Source organism: Halichoeres trimaculatus, unplaced genomic scaffold, assembly GCF_033239565.1.
Source record: "Halichoeres trimaculatus isolate MK-OKI-2021-1 unplaced genomic scaffold, fHalTri1.1 fHalTri1_scaffold_4, whole genome shotgun sequence".
Classification (NCBI taxonomy): Eukaryota; Metazoa; Chordata; class Actinopteri; order Labriformes; family Labridae; genus Halichoeres; species Halichoeres trimaculatus.
The window spans coordinates 20,248,203-20,268,136 of record NW_027437182.1 but is presented as its reverse complement, the minus strand read 5'-3'; the positions used below and the strand labels follow the sequence as shown (position 1 = coordinate 20,268,136).

The 19,934-nt window shown below is 40.2% G+C and overlaps 1 protein-coding gene across 2 annotated transcripts in view; it reads left to right on the top strand.

Moving 5' to 3' along the window:
- Window positions 1-61: 61 nt before the first annotated feature.
- palld (palladin, cytoskeletal associated protein) overlaps window positions 62-19,934 on the top strand; it is a 93,027-nt gene continuing 73,154 nt past the window's right edge. For both annotated transcript variants that reach the window (XM_074667627.1, XM_074667626.1), the window contains exons 1-3: window positions 62-259; window positions 4,417-4,671; window positions 8,904-9,902. In XM_074667627.1, the coding sequence (XP_074523728.1) occupies window positions 8,905-9,902 (998 nt within the window). In that variant the 5' untranslated portion in view covers window positions 62-259; window positions 4,417-4,671; window position 8,904. The remainder of the gene's footprint in view (window positions 260-4,416; window positions 4,672-8,903; window positions 9,903-19,934) is intronic.

Here is a 19,934-nt window from a genome sequence, read left to right as displayed (position 1 = left end):
TTGGCAGACAGTGTGGTTGATTCAGCCAATCACAGAGCGCCCAGTGCGCAAGTGACTTTGCGCGTTGATGAGCGAGTGGAAGAACTCAGCGGCTACAGCAGTGGAAGTTGCACGAGGAAGATGGACACCGCTAAAGTGAAGCGAAACGCCAAACAGATAATGCTTTTTCATCACCGTGAAGCTTGGCTCGACTTTCACTCGGTCACTTGGAGAGCAGTATGGGATGAAGGGCGACGCTTGTAGACTTTCTGCTGAGCAGGTATGTGCCAAATACCTGTGATCAGCTTGTGCTAACCAAGGGGCAACAGCCGATTAATAAAATTGAAGCCTATGCGGAAGCGCTAAAAGTCGCTGTTCGTCGAGAATCCGCTTGAGGATGGTGCTAACATGCCAAGTCAGGTGCACGGCTCCCGAGTTTCTCCCACGTAGAAACGCGAAGCCACAAGTGTTTGCTAGGTAAAAATACCATGTGGTTTAGCTGAAACGCAAGGTTGCCATTTTCTTCTCCATCCCCATCGCCTGTCTCTTCAGTATCTGTCTCTTTTTTTCCTCAATCAGGTACCCTCTTGTCTTCATCCCTCACACATCTGTGCCTCTTCTTCATTACTTTTTTCCTGCTCTGTACCTCTCTTTATGGCCCTCTGCATATCTGGACCGCATTTTCCTGCTCGCTCCTGACGTTTTTTTACTCAAAAAACTCATGATATATTTCTATTTTCAATTTTTCCTTTTATTTTGGTCTGAAAGTGACGAGAAATGAAAATCATAGGGTTAAACTATTTGTATAATATTTTACAGTAGGACCACTTTGCACTGTCTTCTAGTGAACAAATTGAGAACTTAAAGTTAAGCTAATGTGAATAATAATCAGAATCAGAATCAGAATCGGTTTTTATTGCCAAGTATGCAGCACATACAAGGAATTTGACTCTGGCAGTTGTTTTCTCTAGTACAAGAGTGGATACAAACATGACAAGACAGATACTTTGACTTCCAGCAATTATTATGTGCATGCACAACACCAACCATAAAGTAATTATTTTTTTATAGGATTATGAACTCATTCTTAGGGTTTGATTTTTTAATTTTTTCTCTGATGCTATGCCGAAACAAACTTTGACCAGATGGTACCAAAACTTACTGCCCTCTAGTTGTAAATATTCACATTTTAATGAGTGAATTCTAAATTTAAAATGAAATAATCGAAGATTTTATGGCAAATTACTTGCCATAGCCTTACAGTAGGGCCGGGACAATATGCTATTCTTGCGATTAGATTCTGTTATGATTTTTGGGTTGCTGATTCGATTTAAATTGCGAGTCTTTGATATTTACGATTTTTAGTTTGCTTTTTTAACACTAGACCATGTTAAAAAGTTAAAAAAAATAAATGTATGTGATAATGTCTACAGACTGTACCAGGAGCCATATTTTCCCATAAAATGCACAACACATGAGTCTGAGAGAACCATTCACCCTCTGCTGGAAAAAAGTGGTAACTTTTTTCCAATCCAGTTTATAAACAAAAACTGAAATGAAGAACTTGAATTTGGGAAAAAAAAAAAAATTTTTTTTACAAAGAATCCCAATTTTTTATTTTCAAACAAACAATCTCAATTATCAATTTTTTATTTTTTTTCTTCTAACCCCTACCATACAGTCAGCTTCAAAAAGTTCATGTTGAGACACGTCTATTCAAAAAGAGAGAACTACATTACCTGATTGAGAAGGGATTGTTATAACCCTCTCATTACTATAGGACAGCTGTAATGCACATGTTTTTGTGCAGTTTTGATGGTAATCATTAGTCAGACTTTGTGCAGCAGAACATCTGTGATTAAATAAATAATTTGTTTGCTAAACCACCATTGAAATAATAGGTACAGGAGCCTTAGCTGCACAGCCTGTCTTATCTTTGCGGCCTAAATAACACCCTCTCAGATATATATCCAGACAGTCTCTGGGGCATCCACAAATACACATGCTGAAGATAAATATGGTATGAAGGCGACCTGTAAACATATTCTGTGAATCAGAAATAGTCTTGAACTGGATCCACACAGTAAATATCTGTGTTGGAAAATGCTTTAGTACTATTCTTACCCAGATCACAGCTCAGATACGCGTCAGTAGGTTGTGGAAGTTACCACCAAATTATGCGGTTATTTTTAAATAACACCTTTGGAAATATTATATTATTTGTCAAATGATGACGATTAAAACAAGTTTTAGAAGATTACTGATTGACTGATGTGTGTTGAAGGTAGCTATTACTAAAATTCCTTCCAAACATATCACCAACACTCGACTGTAATCAGCAGAATGATGGAGAACCAGAATAGCTCCAGGAGCACAAAATGTGATAGTGGCCCAGAAATAGACCAAGCGGGGCTGTATGGTCCCTGACTGTCTGATATCCCTCTAACTGACACTTGTTGGTCAGAGCAGCCTCAACCAAACCATGCTTGTTTTATGCAAACATACTGACAGGTTAGTGGGTGGTCTGGGGTCATCAGGTCAGTCACATTGGCAGAACTGACAAGCTGCTGTTACCTCACTGTGTCACATGAGAAGTCTTTACCACACCTTATCAATACGGCATTTATGAGCTCAAAACCATCACCAGCAGGGGAAACCAAACAGCTTATGTACCATACATGGCAGCATTCTTTATTAATATTTGGTTAATGCACCTACTTTGCAATCATTTGATTGGTCAGAAACACTCAAAAGACTTTTTTCTACAGCAAGTATCTTCACTCAATATGACAAATATTAGATATTATTTGTCCAAGAAGTTTTTACGTCTTATAAGGGAAAATAATCTTGTTTAACTGCCAAGATGGTAAGAAAAATTGCCTTTTCAAGTTTCTTGAAATAGAGAAAAAAAATCTCAATACAATAAACTAAAGAAGTATATCTTTCTTACCACAACAACAGACTTTTCTAGTCTTTACAAGTAATTCAGCCATCATTTTTGTCTTTTAATGATTGAGAAATAAGTGACTTTTATGGAGTTGTCAGGTGAATTTGCCTCATATAAATTCTAAAGAGAAAAGTCATAAACACTTGTGTAGATTCCAGTTTCTCCAGTGAACTGGTCCGTTTAGCCAAGTTTGACCCATTTACATGATAAGTTCAAGTGTTTATCTCAGTGTCTGTTTACTGGCTTTTAGAAATAGTATAGATAAAAGCACACACTGCTGGATGAATATGGTTGCATATTAAAGGTGTGAAAAATATCAATACAGCAATATATCGCGATACTTTGACCTGAGATATAAAATTTCAATATTTCAAGTCTTAATGTGGATATTTTTGTTGAAATAAAAATTCAGGTTTTAGGTGAGTTGGAGGTAAAAAACGTCATCCGCACCTCCACTGTGGAAGACGGCACCAATGAGCTACTCTTCTGTATGTTTCCCATAAACTGTATAATGAATATAATCTCAGAGTAAACGTCCTCAACTTGAGGATGTTGGTTATGATGCCGTAAACATCAATGTTTACTCTCTGTATCTGGGCCAGTTAGTTTAAAACCATTTTAAATGTATTTTTTTAGTGCAATAGACTGAAAAATAAAAATCATTGTCGTGTTTGGTATATAGATATAATACTTGATTTTTTTTTATGGGCTGCATCGGTTACACCAAGTGACATTCATTGGTTTCACCAACTGACCACGTCTTTCAACTAATCATTATTTTGCAACTTTAGTTTAATGTCACAGCAGTTCAAACTGACAAACTTGACACACTTTATGTTTTCAAGTAAGTATGAAACATTGCATCTGACTTTCATTATTTCAAACACAATTAAATAGAAAAGTTGTTCTCAGTCAAATAGTTAACAATGTAGAATATTGCAATATGTCACGTGATATCGTATCGTGACCCGAGTATTGAGGTTCTTGCCAATAATCACCCTCTAGCATATTACATTTCATATTTTTTGAGCTGCAGACACTGATGAAAGGATTGTTAAGACCGGTTGAATGAACTATGTGATGGCTTCAAATTTCAAGCCCCTTTTTTGTTTGACATGCTCTTTAAAAAAGGTCTCATATATTTCTTGACATCAGTGAACAGACTCCAAAGTATCCGTTGGACAGGAACTGACAATCGTAAATCCTTTAGGCTCTTACACACTTTAAACTAACCCAGCCAGTAAAGGAAGTATTCAATGGGACATCTGATATGTTTTCATTATCTGAGCATGTTTTCAGCAGTGCACGCTGTGAGCTTCTGAATGTAGTGTGAACCCCACTTGACTTTTCTGAGCCTGTTTTTGTTCTGCTTTATGAAGAATTTTTAGCATGCCGCAGCGTTTCCTTGTTTACTGTGTTTGATTAACAAATTCTTATTCACCACCACCTTCTGTTCCCCGGTCTACCATAACACTCTCTCTTCTTGCCAGGACTCTGGCTGTGAAACCTGAGCCAGGGGCCAAATATAGCCCCACACAGTGAGCAGTTAGGGACCGGGACAGATGGGACAGCAGGCCACTGCAGAGGCTGTACGCAATTGGACCCTGAACCTGAGAGATCCTGCCGACTGTCTGACCAATAAGGCTGCTCTTCTGGAAAGAGACGCTTCATTTAGGCTCTTTTTACGGTTTATTCAAGACAAACCTGGAACCACTAAACCAGGAGGACAGATAGCACACTTAAAGGTAAGCTCGGTTTTATCTTTATCAAGTGTCTTGTGAACATTTCAGGTTTGGTTTTTAACTGTTAGTGGAGAGCGTGACCTGAACTATTGAATGTGACAGTACAGCTGTTTCACTAAGGTTTACGCACAAACTATTTCACATAGTATCATCCCTCTCCTGATACTCAAAGGACAGCTTCACATTTTAAACATGCACAAAATATAACAGATACGGTGAATGTACATGTTTTTATATGAATCTAAGTGAATAAACTGCTTTGAAACCTCAGAGACAAAACGACTAAGTGGAAACTTTGACCGCACTGACAGTTGTTAACGTTCTGTCAGTCAGTCTCACTAACACTCGCTCTTTAACATTTTCCACATTCATATTTAATCAGCCCACCTGTTATTGTAGTCAGACATATCCCTTGCTTTTCTCGTATGTTTCGGTGTGGTCAGTGTGTGTCGGTGCATGTGCAATTGTACCTGTGTGTGTTTGAAGGTAGCAACAGAAAGCCCTCTCTCCTTGGCTCTGGGTGGGTGGATTGTGCTGCTGCTGTGAAACATAGCCCAGGGGATTAAAAATAACAACAGCTGGTCTTCAGGACGCCATGAGGCTCTGAGTGTCACCGCGTGTACGATGCATGTATCTCCACAAACAGCTACACAACATTCTACACATCAAGAGTCAGCGTCTCCAGAGATCAGGACAGACCAAACAAGAATCAGACTAATTTAAAAACAGCCAGTGACCTACTGTAGATGCGAGTCAAAAAGAGAGGGTGATGTTTAATTCCTGATCCAGCATCTGTCATGTAGTGATACATCAGGGAACATAAATACACATAAATAGATGAGTGATCATGAGCAGTTATTGTGGGTTGTGATTTAAGATGTCCTTGACCACAGTGACAAGACCTCACCTTAGACATCCCTCATTCAAAAGTGACACAGCTTTAGTGAAAAAAAGAAGAAAGAAATAGATGAAATTTCATAATAAACTGAATTCACTGTTGTGCATGGTAGCCATTTTCCCCCAGCATCCAGCTTAGGGCGGGGGGAGCTCAAATATTCTTGTCTTAGGTTAGAATTGAGTAAAAACAACACATGAAATCTGACAAATCTTCATTATTAAACCATTTTGATTAGTAAGAACTCAAACAGATCACTAATTGTGAGAATCCAGAGAAACATTTGGTTATATTTTAAGATCAAAACAACAACATCATAAGGGACTGTTTGTTTACAGCAAACACTTCCTCTGTAACATTGCTGTCTGATAGTACAAAAGACCTTATCCCTGAACTCCTGGAAATGTGAAGGCCCTAGGGTTAGTCTTTTGTTTGTGAGGCAACACCAAGCCCCACTTAACCGCTGCTTTCCTCACAACTGTCCTGAGAAAGTACATATAGGGTGCTGGTTAAGCTGCTCCACTTTCAGAGGCCACGGTCCTTAAAGTGGGCAGCACTGCACCATAGTTTCCTTTTCGATCTACTGCCCTGTCTCTAACTGAAGCCATAAAATACCCCCTAAGAAGAAAATGTGGACTCATACTCCTTCAGAATTTAACATGCAAAATATAGCTTTAATCGCAATTTTGGACAATGCAATTTTGAGATTGCCAAAGCAGCAATTTTTTGCAGCACTCCTGACTGACTCAGGATCTGTTGTGTCAAGTATTATACACATTCTGTTTTACAAATTTGTAGACAATCTATATGTTAAAAATGCTGGTAAGCAGGTCAACAACACAAAGCCTCTGTTTAGTAGTAGAAGTTAATGAAAACAGATTATTTATCATCACTATTGATGATTAAAAAATCGTGAATTGCAATATCTACCAGAAAAATTAGATATTTTCCTAAAATCGTTCAGTCCTACATGTGAATATCCCAAAGCTTGACTTGAAGAAAATCGTGAATCGAATTGAAATCATAAAATCGTTCAGCCCTGGCGTTGAGTACCAATACCGAATGCCAGGTACCAGGTATCGGTATTGTATCATTTCAAATGGGAAAGGTACCCATCCCTAATTACAATGCATTTATCAGACTCCTGCAAGAAGAAAAAAAAAAGGCTATTAGTAAAATTGAGGCATTCAAAGTATTACACATATTACAAAATTATTGGTTTCTAAAGAGTCTTCAAAAGAGTTTGAAGGGAGATCACTCCAGATCTGTGCTGCAGGATAATAGAATGATTCATTGCCATGTTTTTTTCTAACTCTTTAGTTTCACAACAGAGCGTGACTTTAAAGGGAAGTTGTTAGGCCTTAAGTGAGAGACAGGACAATGGATGGAGAAGGAAACTGGAAAGTGAGAGCAGCCTGAAGAAAAGGGCCTCTGAACAACACAGTCTGACCTCACAGCCAAAGTGCTCTCTGGAACTTTCATGAAACATTGTCACAGAAGAGCATATTTTAAACAGATGGACAGACAATACAATAAGTATTTAGTATGGAAATGACTGCAGCATTTTCTACATTTTCTACTGCCTGATTGTATTTCCACTGCTTGTTTTTTTTCAATGTGAAGAAATGACTACCCCTTAACATTACATAGTTTACTGTTAGCTGCTGTTATGTTCCATTATTTTTTTGATTCATGTACCTTTTAGATAATGGTTTTGAGACACATATTGTAAATACAGGGACAATGGGTACACGCAATGTGAAATGTATACTGTGGAGTTGCTTGATGCAAAATTTTAATAAAAATTTTTTAAAAAATAGGATCATAGAAACGCTGTGACAGGTAAACTAAAAAACAAAAAAACAAAACATAGACTGTGTATTAAGATGGATATATTTTGTTTGTAACAAGTTAAAGCCAAGAAACTAACAGCACACCCTGCTGATTGGCAGCAGTATGGATCATCAACTCATGCAGTGTCCTAAATAATGTACGTCTGCACTTATGCTTGATGTTTTAAGTGCATAAGTGTGATCACTGACTGTATGGAAAAACCCAGTGCACTATGATTTCTCAGGTGGCGCACTTAAAGTGGTCAAACAGTTGAGTTTGGACACTTTCCACTCTCAATGATCGCCATATTGGATAAATAGAGGAAGAGGCAGGAACAGATTAAATGATGGTTGATGAATATAATTTATGAAAAGCAGGAGAACACCTGTGAACAGTTGTGAAATGTGATTGTGATTTCCTGTAAGTGCAAAGCTGCAGTATTTAATTTGGAACCCATGAAGATTTTGTGCACTGCTCCATAAGTGCAGAGTATACACGGTGTGCTTCACATGCAACTAAAGAATAAAATAATGAAAAAACACATCAAAAACGTATTTCTCAGACATTAAAGTTTGTTCAATTTAATTTAAAGCTGATTTGTTCCAAATTGTTCATTTATTTGAAATTAATTTCAATGAGTTGCTTAATTGACAAAAAGTAATTATGTGACATCATGATCAAAACCTGTGGGCTCCTGCAGCATTCTGTGCTGGATTTGCAGAGTGGAGTAAAAACTGTAACAGACATCAACACCAGAGTTATTGAACTTTCCGACACCATGAGTTTCTGCTAAAAACCATCACAAGAACATGTTCATCTGAGGCATCTGTAATGTTTTATCATGTGTAAGTTTGACATTTGTTTTATTTGTGTGACATCAGTTCTCAGCCACGTCTCTTGACTTCAACTGCACAAAAGTTGGCGTCCGAGAAGGCTTCAAAGCTCACATTGAGTCAAAGATGAAGTGACACTGTCCAATCTATGTACAGTCAGTGATGAAAATCTATTTCTGGATTAAGAAGTATGTTAGGAGTGTGAATGGCAGTAAAGGTAAATTCATAGAGATGTGAAGGAAAGAAGAAAACACCAGGAAGAGCTGTTTTCATTTCACATATGAGAAAAAAATCTCTGTGTTGTGACAGCAATACTTATCCCAGCTGCACTTCTCTGTTAATTTGGACTAAAATATGTGAAGTAGCCACAGTAATGAGCAGAGTGATGGGATAAGTCGTCCTGTCAGACACAGAGCGAGTAAGAAATGCCGGTCATGTTCAGTGTGACCTCAGTGAAGGCCTTTGCTAATACCCGCCAACTGTGTCCAGACAGCAGTGGTCTGAGTCATCCTGCCAGCCATGGTTTCCAGAGCACATAAGCCAGTATTGTGAGGTCTATATCTGAACCTTGACTCCTTCTCCTTCTATTGATAGAGAGCTCATGTACACTCTAAACTCTGCTGCTGTCTTCAGCGTGTAAACTGCTGGTTAATGACAGCCGATGTGTATTTCAGGATGCAGGACGGGAGTTGGAATCAACCACTCCCCATCTCTCTGCTGCTGAAGGACCCGGCAGGAGGCGGGACTTTGGAGGGTGATGGTGGGGTGTTTTCTGAGGCTTCCTCTGATGGGGAACTTTACCTGGACTCGGTGACAGAGCTGGATTCTGGAGGTGGGGACTTTGCTGATCTTACTGCCTTCTTGAGTGCAGATGAGATCAATCTTAGCCTGGACCTGGCCCGGGAGGCCTTTGGAAGCACATTGGAATCAGGAGATCCAGGCCCCTCTAATCCTAGACCCCAGGAGCAGGCTCTCCAACACGTCCCCACCTTACCTGTGCCTCCCCAGACTACTCAAAACCTCAGCAAAAGCCCACTCCTGCAGCACCTGACCAAAACCCCCTGCCCAGATGAAAGTACAGGAGTTGATGTGTCTTCTAGCCAGAGCGCCCCTCTCAGCAAGCCCGCTCAGGTGTTCAGTGAAGCTCAACCCACCATGGAGAAGGTAGTATGCCACAAACCCCTCCACCCAGTCTATAAACAGGATAAACCCAGACTGGTTCACGAAGGCCTGGAGCTAAACGATCGAGCAGCTTCAGCCTCAGAGTTCTGCAGCCGAGCGGCCACATTCATCGAGGAGCTGTCATCCATCTTCAAAGGTGCTGCACAGGTGGAGCCGCCAGTAGAGGAGGACTCCTCCTCCCCTGATAGTGGCTATCTGACTCCGAGGAGCCAGCGACCAGTCCCCCAGGGCTCAGTCTCTGCACCCCCTGTGCCTGCCACCAAACAAGAGGACACACAGCTCAGCCATCCAGTCGTGAATGTTGAGCCTCAGCCTGCAGGTACGACAGGGACGACACCTTCTGTAGGGTACCAGAACTCTGGAGCTCCAACCAGAGATGGGCCCCTGTCTCCCCCCTGTTTCCTCCAGAAGCTGAAGAGTCAGGAGGTGGCAGAAGGAAGCCCCATCCGTCTGCAGTGTAGAGTCACAGGAAACCCCCCGCCTCTCGTCAGGTAGGTTTCAGTCTCACCACAAAGGCCATCGAGCAGCTGTTCTCAGGCTCTCAGTCCTCTCGCACCATGAATCGTACACCTTAGCAGATGGTGACTGCTGCGGTTTCATTCAGCTGGAGAAACTAGGTTTCATCACTCTGAGCATGTCAAGGACTTCTGCTTCTTGTTGGCTGAAAGATGTAGTGTGACTTTGTTGTGGCAAACTGTTTTTATAATTTCAGTGAAACATCAGGGTGTTAAAAATCTCACCTGCTGAGGCAAAATGTCATGTCAGGTGATATCAGTGCAACCCTTGAAGTTATATTCAAAGTTTCAAGATCATATATGACCATGCTTTGAGAATGCACTGACGTACAGACCTTTATCACAGTCGTGCGTCAGTGATGTCAACCAGAGCAGGCATCAGGATTCAGCCGTGCTGGCCCTGGACGTCAGAGATAAGGTGAGGCCGCCAGGAGGTGAGAGTTATCCGTGTGTTGACAAGCGGAGCACCTGGTTTCTGGTGCGAGGGGGACTTCCACTCGGCATATGCACATTTGTCCTCTCATACCTGTGCCAGTTAAAGCAGAGAGCCTGTCTCTTATTCTTGCTCCTGGTGATTTGCTCGGGTTCACCAGCATACTAAAAATACACTCCTCTCTTCTTTCTAGATGTGTTAGCCTCACAGCTCAGTTGACATGCTTGTTGTTTACTATAGGAACATACCTGCACTGACAGACACAATCTATTTGAATTTCAGGTGTCGGGGCTTCATTTGTGCTCTCTACTTATTCTGGTAGAAAAGCTTTTTGTAGCTGAGTCCACATTACTTCCATAATGATCCGTTTTAATCTGAATATGTTCAGAGAAGCTCTGTTTGGTTATAAATGTTAGTATCTGAGCGCAGTACCTCATCATTTACCCTATGAGAGTTTTGCTTTCATGCAGTTTTAATTACAGTGTTTTAAGTTGTGTTTGTGTAATCAGATGACAAACTCAGCACTCCTGGACGTGTATTTCCTGTGCAGGCTGCAAGGGGGCCTCCTCTGTGGCTGTATAAATAGTCTTCAGGCCAACAGGAGCCAGGCACAGGCATGCAGGCAATGCAGTGACAAGGCGCTTTCAGTCACCAGGCTCCACATCTCCCCACACCTTTTTGGGGAATATGGAGGAAGTGTGTAGCATGTTCAGCCATGGGGGAACAGGAGAGCTCGGACAGTGAGGCCGTGCTTACGTTATATAACAGAGAAAATGAACAGAAGCAGAGAGAATTAGGGAGAAGAGTAGAAACTGCGCAGTGCTTTGCAGGGTCGACATTGAGCAGGTTGCAGACTTGCTTCACTGATAAACAGTCTGTACTTGGCTGTTGAGGTGTATGTGGATTAGATTACTAGATCGCTAACGAGAAAAATGAAATTATCAGATTATGGAGATGTTTGAGTCCTTTCTTTGGAGTAACTTTTTAAAAAAGTCTGAAGAGAACATTTAGCCTCACAGCTTAGACAATGATATAAAACAAGTGGTTGTTTTGTTTTGATGCTTATAAGGTGGAGAGTTGAGCCCAGAAAAATATAAGCATGCACCTTGGTTTTTGGTCAGTTTTCCAGTCGAAAAGTCTTACTACACTTTCTCTCAGGGTGTGGATCATTATCTCTGTATGACACAAGGAGTCTAAATAGCCAATCCCACTGGCTCAAGAGTTCTCTGACTTCTGCATGGTTTAAAGGTTATGTTTGTGATCTTTCGCTTGTTGTTAAAAGTAAATCAGCTGTTACTGCAAAATAAAATGTAGAGATTTTTTTGTAGATTTCTCCAAGGTATTGTTTTCTTTGGCCAGGGAGCAGCTCAATTTTGTTGGCATAAGTGCTGTAACATACTGTTACAGTGCTCTCCTCCTGTGTTGACTGTTGATTCCAGACACTAGATGGCAGCATATTATACATTATAACAAAACTGAGCATCAGTAGTGAGTCAGTCACAAATATAGTAGCAAAATCTGCTTTTGTCTGTACATTCCCTTCTATATAAGTTGAAGGAGAAAAAAGAAAAAGCCAATAATTTCTGTGATCTTAGCCTTCATTGTTTTCTGTTTTAGCTCTTTCAGTCTCCACTCGTATGCCTGATTGTCTTACCTGCACAGCTTCCTGTTGCAATGCAAGCATACAGAGAATTTAATCAACAGGTTTCAGTGCGTCACTGACCGTGTCAAGTGTTGCAGAGTGCTTCAATAGGTCTCCTCTTTCTTGTTCACGTTGTTCGTAGAGTTTCAATATACAGTACAGTCCCTACAAGCCTTTAAGCCCTGTTATGGCTGACTGTTTAAACTAGAGCCTGACCGATATGGGATTTTTGGGGCCGATGCCGATACCGATACTGGGGGCAAAAAAAAAGCAGATATTCAATATATCAGCTGATATATATAATAAATTCATTGACATACACAGGATATATACTGTATATGAACACAAATCATTATAATACCCATATGATTCAAGACAGAGACAGAACACTATTAACTTAAAACAAGGAACTAATTATAAAACTGTCAACATAAGAACTGTAGTTAAAACCAATGATAAATAAGAACAAGCTGTAAACACAATAATAAATAAAGAAGTCAAACTGTAAACACAGTTAGTAAAAAAAAATCAAACTGTAAACGCACAATGAGCAACTTACACAACATTAAAATGTTGTTCTTTAGTCTTACATTAGATAATGGTGGACGTGTGAATTAACAGTAGCATTTATCTCGGTTTATCTTCCAAAAAAGCAACTTCCGCGATGTTAAAACGATGTTCTATAATCTTACATTAGATAATGGTGGATGGAGGGGCCAGGCACTCAGGCAGTGTACAGCCCAACACACAGGAACAGGAGTGACAGAATCTCCGCAGAGCAAACATTTTTATAATCGTCTACATTTTGGTCGATGTTGATTAATTGGTGACGGGCATAATCGGCCCGGCCGATGAATCGGTCGGGCTCTAGTTTAGATAAATATTGACTTCAATAATTTTATCTATTCATTTTTTGCCTTTTACCCAAAACAGTACCAGTACCTAAAGCCCAGGTATGATATCAAAAATCTATCACTTTATATTTCAGTGTTGTAGTGTTGTGTAGTTTGGGTTCTGGTATGGCACAAGTTTGTGCATGAAGACTAAGTGGGTCTTGAAAGTCTAACAAAGAGCTCACTGAAGTAATGCCGTTAATCAAAGTTTCATTTGCACTTTTCTTCAATATGTTGAAGCGGAAGATTAACAGGTTAGTTAGGTGTCAGGTTCACCTTTTCCTCTCATATCCAGTGAGCTAACCTCTTATTCTCTCTTCCTTTTTGTGTGCAAACATGCAGCTGTTTGATGTTTTTTAACAGCGTTAGCTTCGATGGGCTTCACTTCTGATGCTCAGCCAGTCTAATCAGGTGACTTACCTCCTCATCTCCTGACCTCACTTCCTTGTCGTCTCAGACTAATGAGTTTGTGCTGAGCTGATGCCAGCATTTTGCACGGCCGGCTGAGGAGACATTCCTGGTGTTTTTGGTGCTGGGAGCGGCTTTCAGCGGCCAGCCACAATTTGTCTCGGCCGGAGAGTCTTAACGGCGCTGAGCACAGGGTATTCTTCAGCGTGTTCTCATGCTCCTCACACACAATGTTTTATGCAATACTTATTTTATAATGATGCGTCTCTGGTATTCGACTGCGTGTGTGTTACATCCTTGTGGGAACTACTTTGTGCATATTTGCTGTCTGAGATCATTTTGGCCTTTTTTTACTTCTTCAAGAGGCTAGTTTGGGGAGAATAATAGATGCTGGCGTATTTTAGGTTCATGCAGGCAGTGTTTGATTGTGTGTGTTTGTGTTAAAGAGCGCATTTCCAAACAAAATTGATGGTGTGAGGTCGGGTTGTGTAGGACACCACACACGCTGCGGGTTCCTGATGACTGATTTCTCACTATTTAAACACATCGCAAAGCAGACAGAGAAAATCCACCTCCGATTGTGGCATGCTCAGTGCGCTATTTACGGCATTTTGTCTCATGCTCTTCCATGTTATTACCCTGCTAACTGCCTGTTGTGCAAATTCAAGCTCAAGCACTTCAAAACTTGAGTTGGAGTTGAATTTAAAAAAAACTGGAAGTTAGAGAGCTGCCTCGGCTTCTTGGTTAGAGTGAATGCTCAAAACCACAGGGGAAATTTCGGAAAATAAGAGGTTGCCAGTGATTTTTCCTTAAATCCACACAAGGCGGTGCCTCCGACATCAAGAGGAGACAACATTCCATATAGTGATGATGGAATTTGTTGCCAAATATACAGTACGCTCTCTTACGTTTGAAGACGCCAGCAAAAACACAGACAAATGTGCATACATGGAGTGTTTTTTCCTCCTTTAAAGGGAAGTCCTAACAGACCTGCATGGCTCAGTCAAGGGACACGATCACTACATCTAAGTGTTGAAGTATTTACCTGCACATAGACAAAAGGGAATATTTCTGTAAGATAATATCCCCGACTTTTTATGAAAGGGGCAGCATCTGGTTTGGAACAATGAAGCCTTTGCAGAAGTGCTATAAGTTGCTGTTCGAGGATCCGCTTGAGGCTGGCTGCTGAAAGACCAGGAGCCACATACACGCTAAGCTAAATAACTGACTTTTATGGCATTGAAAACATATTTACAGCCTGGTTCAAAAATGTCTTGGGTCTAAACACTAATTTTGCTACTGGCAAACACTGTACAGGGGGTGAATTTTTTTCCAATGCTGCAGTTTAGAAGATATTAAGACTGTCTGATTGTCCAATCAGTAACACAGCTCAGCTCATGTGACTGACGGGCACCCTGTAGCTGTTAGAAAGGAAACTTAAAGCTTGTGTCATATCCAATGTGGCTGCATCTGCAGGGTGTCCGCGGGGTCTTAAAAAGTATTAAAAGTTGATAAATCAGTTGTGGGAAAATGAAGGCCCTTAAAAAGTATTAAAAAGTCTTAATCATAATGTTATGAGGTCTTAAATTTCATTGGTATTCAAGCTTTGACTCCAAACGTATCCATGAGTATTTATTTTCCTCCTTGTGACTGTTACAAACTAACCTGACACCCCAGACAGACAGTTCCATATATCCACCACGGAAATTGTCCATCTGGTTGGAAAATGTTTTCAGGGTCTGAACCTTCATAAATAACTACACCTGGTAATTAGACAATCATTCTGCTCGTCACACTCATCACAGACCAGCATGAGGATCTAGAAAAAGCTTTAGCATCGCAAAATATTTCTCCCTAGATCATAAGAGTTTCACAAGAGTTTCTCAATTTCTCATACTTTTGAGGACCTGGGCTCTTGGATTCTTAAGATTTAGAGAAAGCTTCCCCTGATCTCAGTTGTTTTGGAACAAATTTTCTTTGTTCAAATAAACTTTTTACTGAATACAACGCGATGAGATAAGGTATTTATCAATGCAGTTACATAGCACTGTTGTTTGAAATGTGACAACAAGCAAAGTTGTAATTTTGTGAGGTGCAGGCTATACGTAGCGCTAGCAGCCCAACATACCTGTAGGCTAATGTGACAACAAACTTAGTTTGTACAGTAGTCTAGTAGCCGTCCGTATGTAGCACTGATGGAAAGCAAAAAACACAATCTCAAGCACATCCTAAATTTTGATGAAATAAATTCTTGTTTTTTTTCCTTCAAGTTGGCCTTAAATAACTTCTGTTACTTTTTGTGAGATTGGGGATATCAATCAACCTGCCTTTAGTTTCATTTATTCTTTCAAGCTTTTTCCTTCTCAGCTTACCTAATTTATGTTAAAATGCTAACTACAACTGTCAAAGAGCAGTTGCTAACAACAACTTAAAGTGGCAATAAGGTCTTAAGACTTTTTGAAAGGTTTTAAAAAAGTCTTAAAAAGGTATAGAATTTCTACTCAGGATTTCAGCATATACCCTGATCTGTGGATTGGCTTCATTTCACTGTTTCTCGAACAGACAAGTGACGTTGCAGAGACTACATCTATATTTTATATAGTCTATGTTTCTGTATGAATGCTCTGTATGTGCCCACAGTAAGGACAGTGTTTAGCTTTGTTTTCATTGAAATGTTATAATAATGACCTTTTTAAAGATGTCTTGGAGGGTGGAAAAGTAAAGAGAGGACTGACATGCAGAAAAGGCAGAGGGTTGAAGTCAAACCCAGGACAGCCAGGAGGACTCTGCACATGGCACACAGGATATAACCACTAAGCTAAAACAGAACCCAGAAAACATTTAAAATAAAATGCATTTGACCCCGAGGAAGACTAAATTCAACCTCCGTCTTAACGTGTTGCCAGCTGAGTGAACAGACAGAAATTAGCGGCTCTGATATTGGCAGGGAATAAAAGAAGGATTGTTTCTGGTCTATAACTGCTATGTACTTTTATGATTGTAGATGTTTTTTGTCGCTAATCAGAAATAGAAACTAGAAAGGCACTTGGAACAGAGCTCAGACCTGTAGCAGGTCCAATAGTCAGTTTTTGTACAATCTGCACATCTGCCAACTCAGCTTGTGTGTTTTCAACCTATTATTAAAAAGTTTTGCTCAAGTGCAGCATCAAAGTTGTTGCTCTTTGCAACCAGAGCTATTTATCATGTGTATCATGGATTTGTGATATTGAAACGACACCTTGTTAACAACACCAGTTATGAAAAGCAGTGTTTTTTTTAACTTCTGTGCAACAAAACAAAACAAAAGCAGGGATAGCCAGTCAACTTCAAAAGGACAAGAATGATAAAATATATAAATGTGTTTAAATGAAACATACAAGAGCTTCTCAGTAAAAAGCTTGTTTACTAGAAAAGTTGGTCTTGCTTAAGTCTGATCCCCCATATTTCTACAGCCGTGTTGAATAACATCAAACTCTAATGGGACACGTTTGGCCTTGAAGTTTGACGGCTAAAATAGACCGGATGTGTCTGCAGTGGATCTGCGTTCTGTTACGACAAATGGATTGAATAGGTTTCAAGATCAAGCAGGACAGGAAGTAGTGACTAGAAACAACCTAAAAACACCCAGTGACTTCTAAAATAAAACAGACTGTGTCAAAATCAGTTTGTATTTAGTTTGACTACGACGATAAGCGGACATGAGGGGAGCCAGACCAGGAGTCAATGGGTTTGAGGTTTTAGAGTCCAACATGAATGAAGAGAGACTTATTAATGGAGTCCGAGGCATGGTATCTTCCCAGTCTGTGACTCCAGCTGTCTGTCAGTCATGCAGCTTGTCGGAGTGAACACGCAGCCGGTGTGAGTTGACAAACTCAAACCCACTCACGCCATGCTTTCTAAAAGCTTGTCATGTATTTTTTATTAATGAATTAATTTCCAGAAAGAGCTCATCATCCATCATCATTTTGGTTTCTCGCTTGTTGTTTTCTGCAGACATCATAGACATTTCAGTTTCTACCTTGGCGCATGAACAGGTTTAAAATGCTAGTTTGACCTACATTACTGGCCTGTTGTAGTTTGAGCTGCATCGTCTCCCAGTTAGCGGTAGCTTTTCCTCCAACGTTGTGAGAAACAGACTCTGCATGAGGTCATAGCAGGTGACCTGCTGCTGACTCATGACGCAGCCTGACTGTAACGCTGACTGTTTGGCCTGTTTCAGGAAGGCCATAATTTTAAATTCTCCCTCATGGGCTCATTTGATCTGTGCAGGAGGGAGGGAAAAGGAAAAGCAGGGGTATTTTTATACCTGCTTTTTCTGAAATGCTACAAGCATGATGTCATTTCATATTTAACCTCCAAATAACGAGGCCGCCTGCAGTGACGGTGGGGGTGCACTCAGGCTTAAAATTAAAACTATATGGGGACTATTTGCCAGAAGCCTAACATTCCTAAAAGGTGAAAACATTTAAGGGGCTGGAGCTTTAACTACCCCTACTCCAGCAGCACAGTATGGAGAATTTGCAGGTTGATGTGAGGCAGTCAGTTTGACGTATTACTTAGTTCACACCAGGCCGATAACTGATCTGTGTTCATGACTCTGTGTGTCATATGTGTACAAAGATGTGTTTAAGGGCTGAGGACGTCTCAGCTCCTTTACTACAGGCTGCTAAAAAATTTCCAGCAGTAACCATGGATAGACAAAACAGCTTCAAATGTAATCTGTATCACTACTGAAGAGACTGTAAACCTTTACATAACTCTTAAACACACTATGATCCCAGATTATACACTTCAGGGCTCTGCAGTAAAACACCTAGATGGACGCATGTCAGAGATATTCCTCAGCGGTACGTTAATGGCAGCCGTGACGAATGGTCCTGTTCTCTTTAAGCCTCTGTGAAGGCCCCTGGCACCCTGCCGGCATGGAGACATGGTGTGAAGTTTCACCCAACGAGGTGAGACTTTTCCTGTTTCCCTCTAAGCCTCAGAGTCTAGAAGTTTCCTGACCTTGAACCCTTATCGAAGTCAAGACCAAAATTCTCACTGAGCCATTTGTCTTATTTGTAAAATGAACTATAGGTGCACAACCTGTTAGATCGATCAGGGAAAATTCATCTAGTATGTCCGTGATCTTTCATTGTCTGCCTTCTAATCTTGACTGGAATTGTAAGGGAAGTTAAGTACATGGGCACTACATTCAAATAAAAGGTTCATCACATCTCCTTAATAGGGCTGAACAATTTTGGAAAATAATCTAATTGCGTTTTTTTTGGACCAATATTGCGATTGCGATTTAGTAGGCAATGTGTCTTAGGGGGGATGTATGTCTCCTACATTATTCACTTAACACAAGCAATACATCATTCTGTAGTATGACCAACACAACAAAGGATACTATCAACATATAAACAAGTCTTTCCTGTAGGCCAGGCCTAAATGTTATGATGAAATGAGATGAATTGATATGAATAATGTATCTTTAACCATTTCAATCACAGTAGAATATTGACTAATTGATTTAACTTCCAGCCTTGTAGACGTGTAATTGAATTATCACTGATTTCCTTCAATAAAATCAGAGAAAGGAACAACGTCCTGCAGAACAAGAGGCCAGGTATGAACAATAATCTGAAAAATTAATATGAATCCTCTCTTCTTTTTGGCACAACCACTGATATATGTATACTTTTGGATTGCACTTTTTAAATGCACTTTAAAACTTTTCTTTCTTTTTTTTGTGAAATTGCAGCCTTTGCAATTTGAAAATTGCAATGTATTAAATTGCGATGTCGACTTAACTTCGATTAATTGTTCAGCCTTACTCCCTAATATACAGGGTTTAGTAAAAACTGGAGACATGCGTGTGTAGTTGACTTTTTCTAGTCAGCCTCTGAAAAATAAGTTGGTTAGACAAATTGCAGGCCCAAAATCTTGTGTCTAAATGTTGTGTCCAAGCTTTAACACAGCCACATGCCAAGACAGGGCTGTAGATCTACTTACTACCTACACACTGCTATAAAGCTGTACTACCTGGATGTAAACAAGCACATATGACTGGTTGCACCCGGTAGCATGTCATTGTTTGTCAGTATGTCGACTAAGTAACTGGAGATAAAGTTAAACGTAGGCTGTTTCTGGTTAAACTGACATAAACACTTGACCATAGCAGTGAGGAACCAGAGTTTCCCTTCAAGTACCACTTTTATGCTTTGGATTTAAGTGTTGATGCATTTCAGCTAATTGAGGATATCTGTCCTCTGAATGGTAGCTTTTTTGGCTAGACACACAGAGCTGAAAGGATTCTGGGCTCTTAGACAGCACCATGTTGAAATCACATTAAGTGCCTGCTGGGTGTATCTTGTATACCATGAAAAAGGATTTGTCTCTGTTTTTTTTTGGCTCTTAGAAATAAATAGTATTATTCTTTGGGCTAACAAGGTATGTTTGCGTCTGCCTGTAGCTTTTAGGTGACCTAGATATGGTCAATGAACTTCAACAAAGTTTTACAACCAGACAAGAGGGAGTTAAACAGGATGCAGTAGGACTAGAGGGAAATGAGATGAGATTTGTGGAGTGTTATATAAGTGGATCAGTGACAGTTGAAGAAGTGGAATACCAGATTTAATATGAGG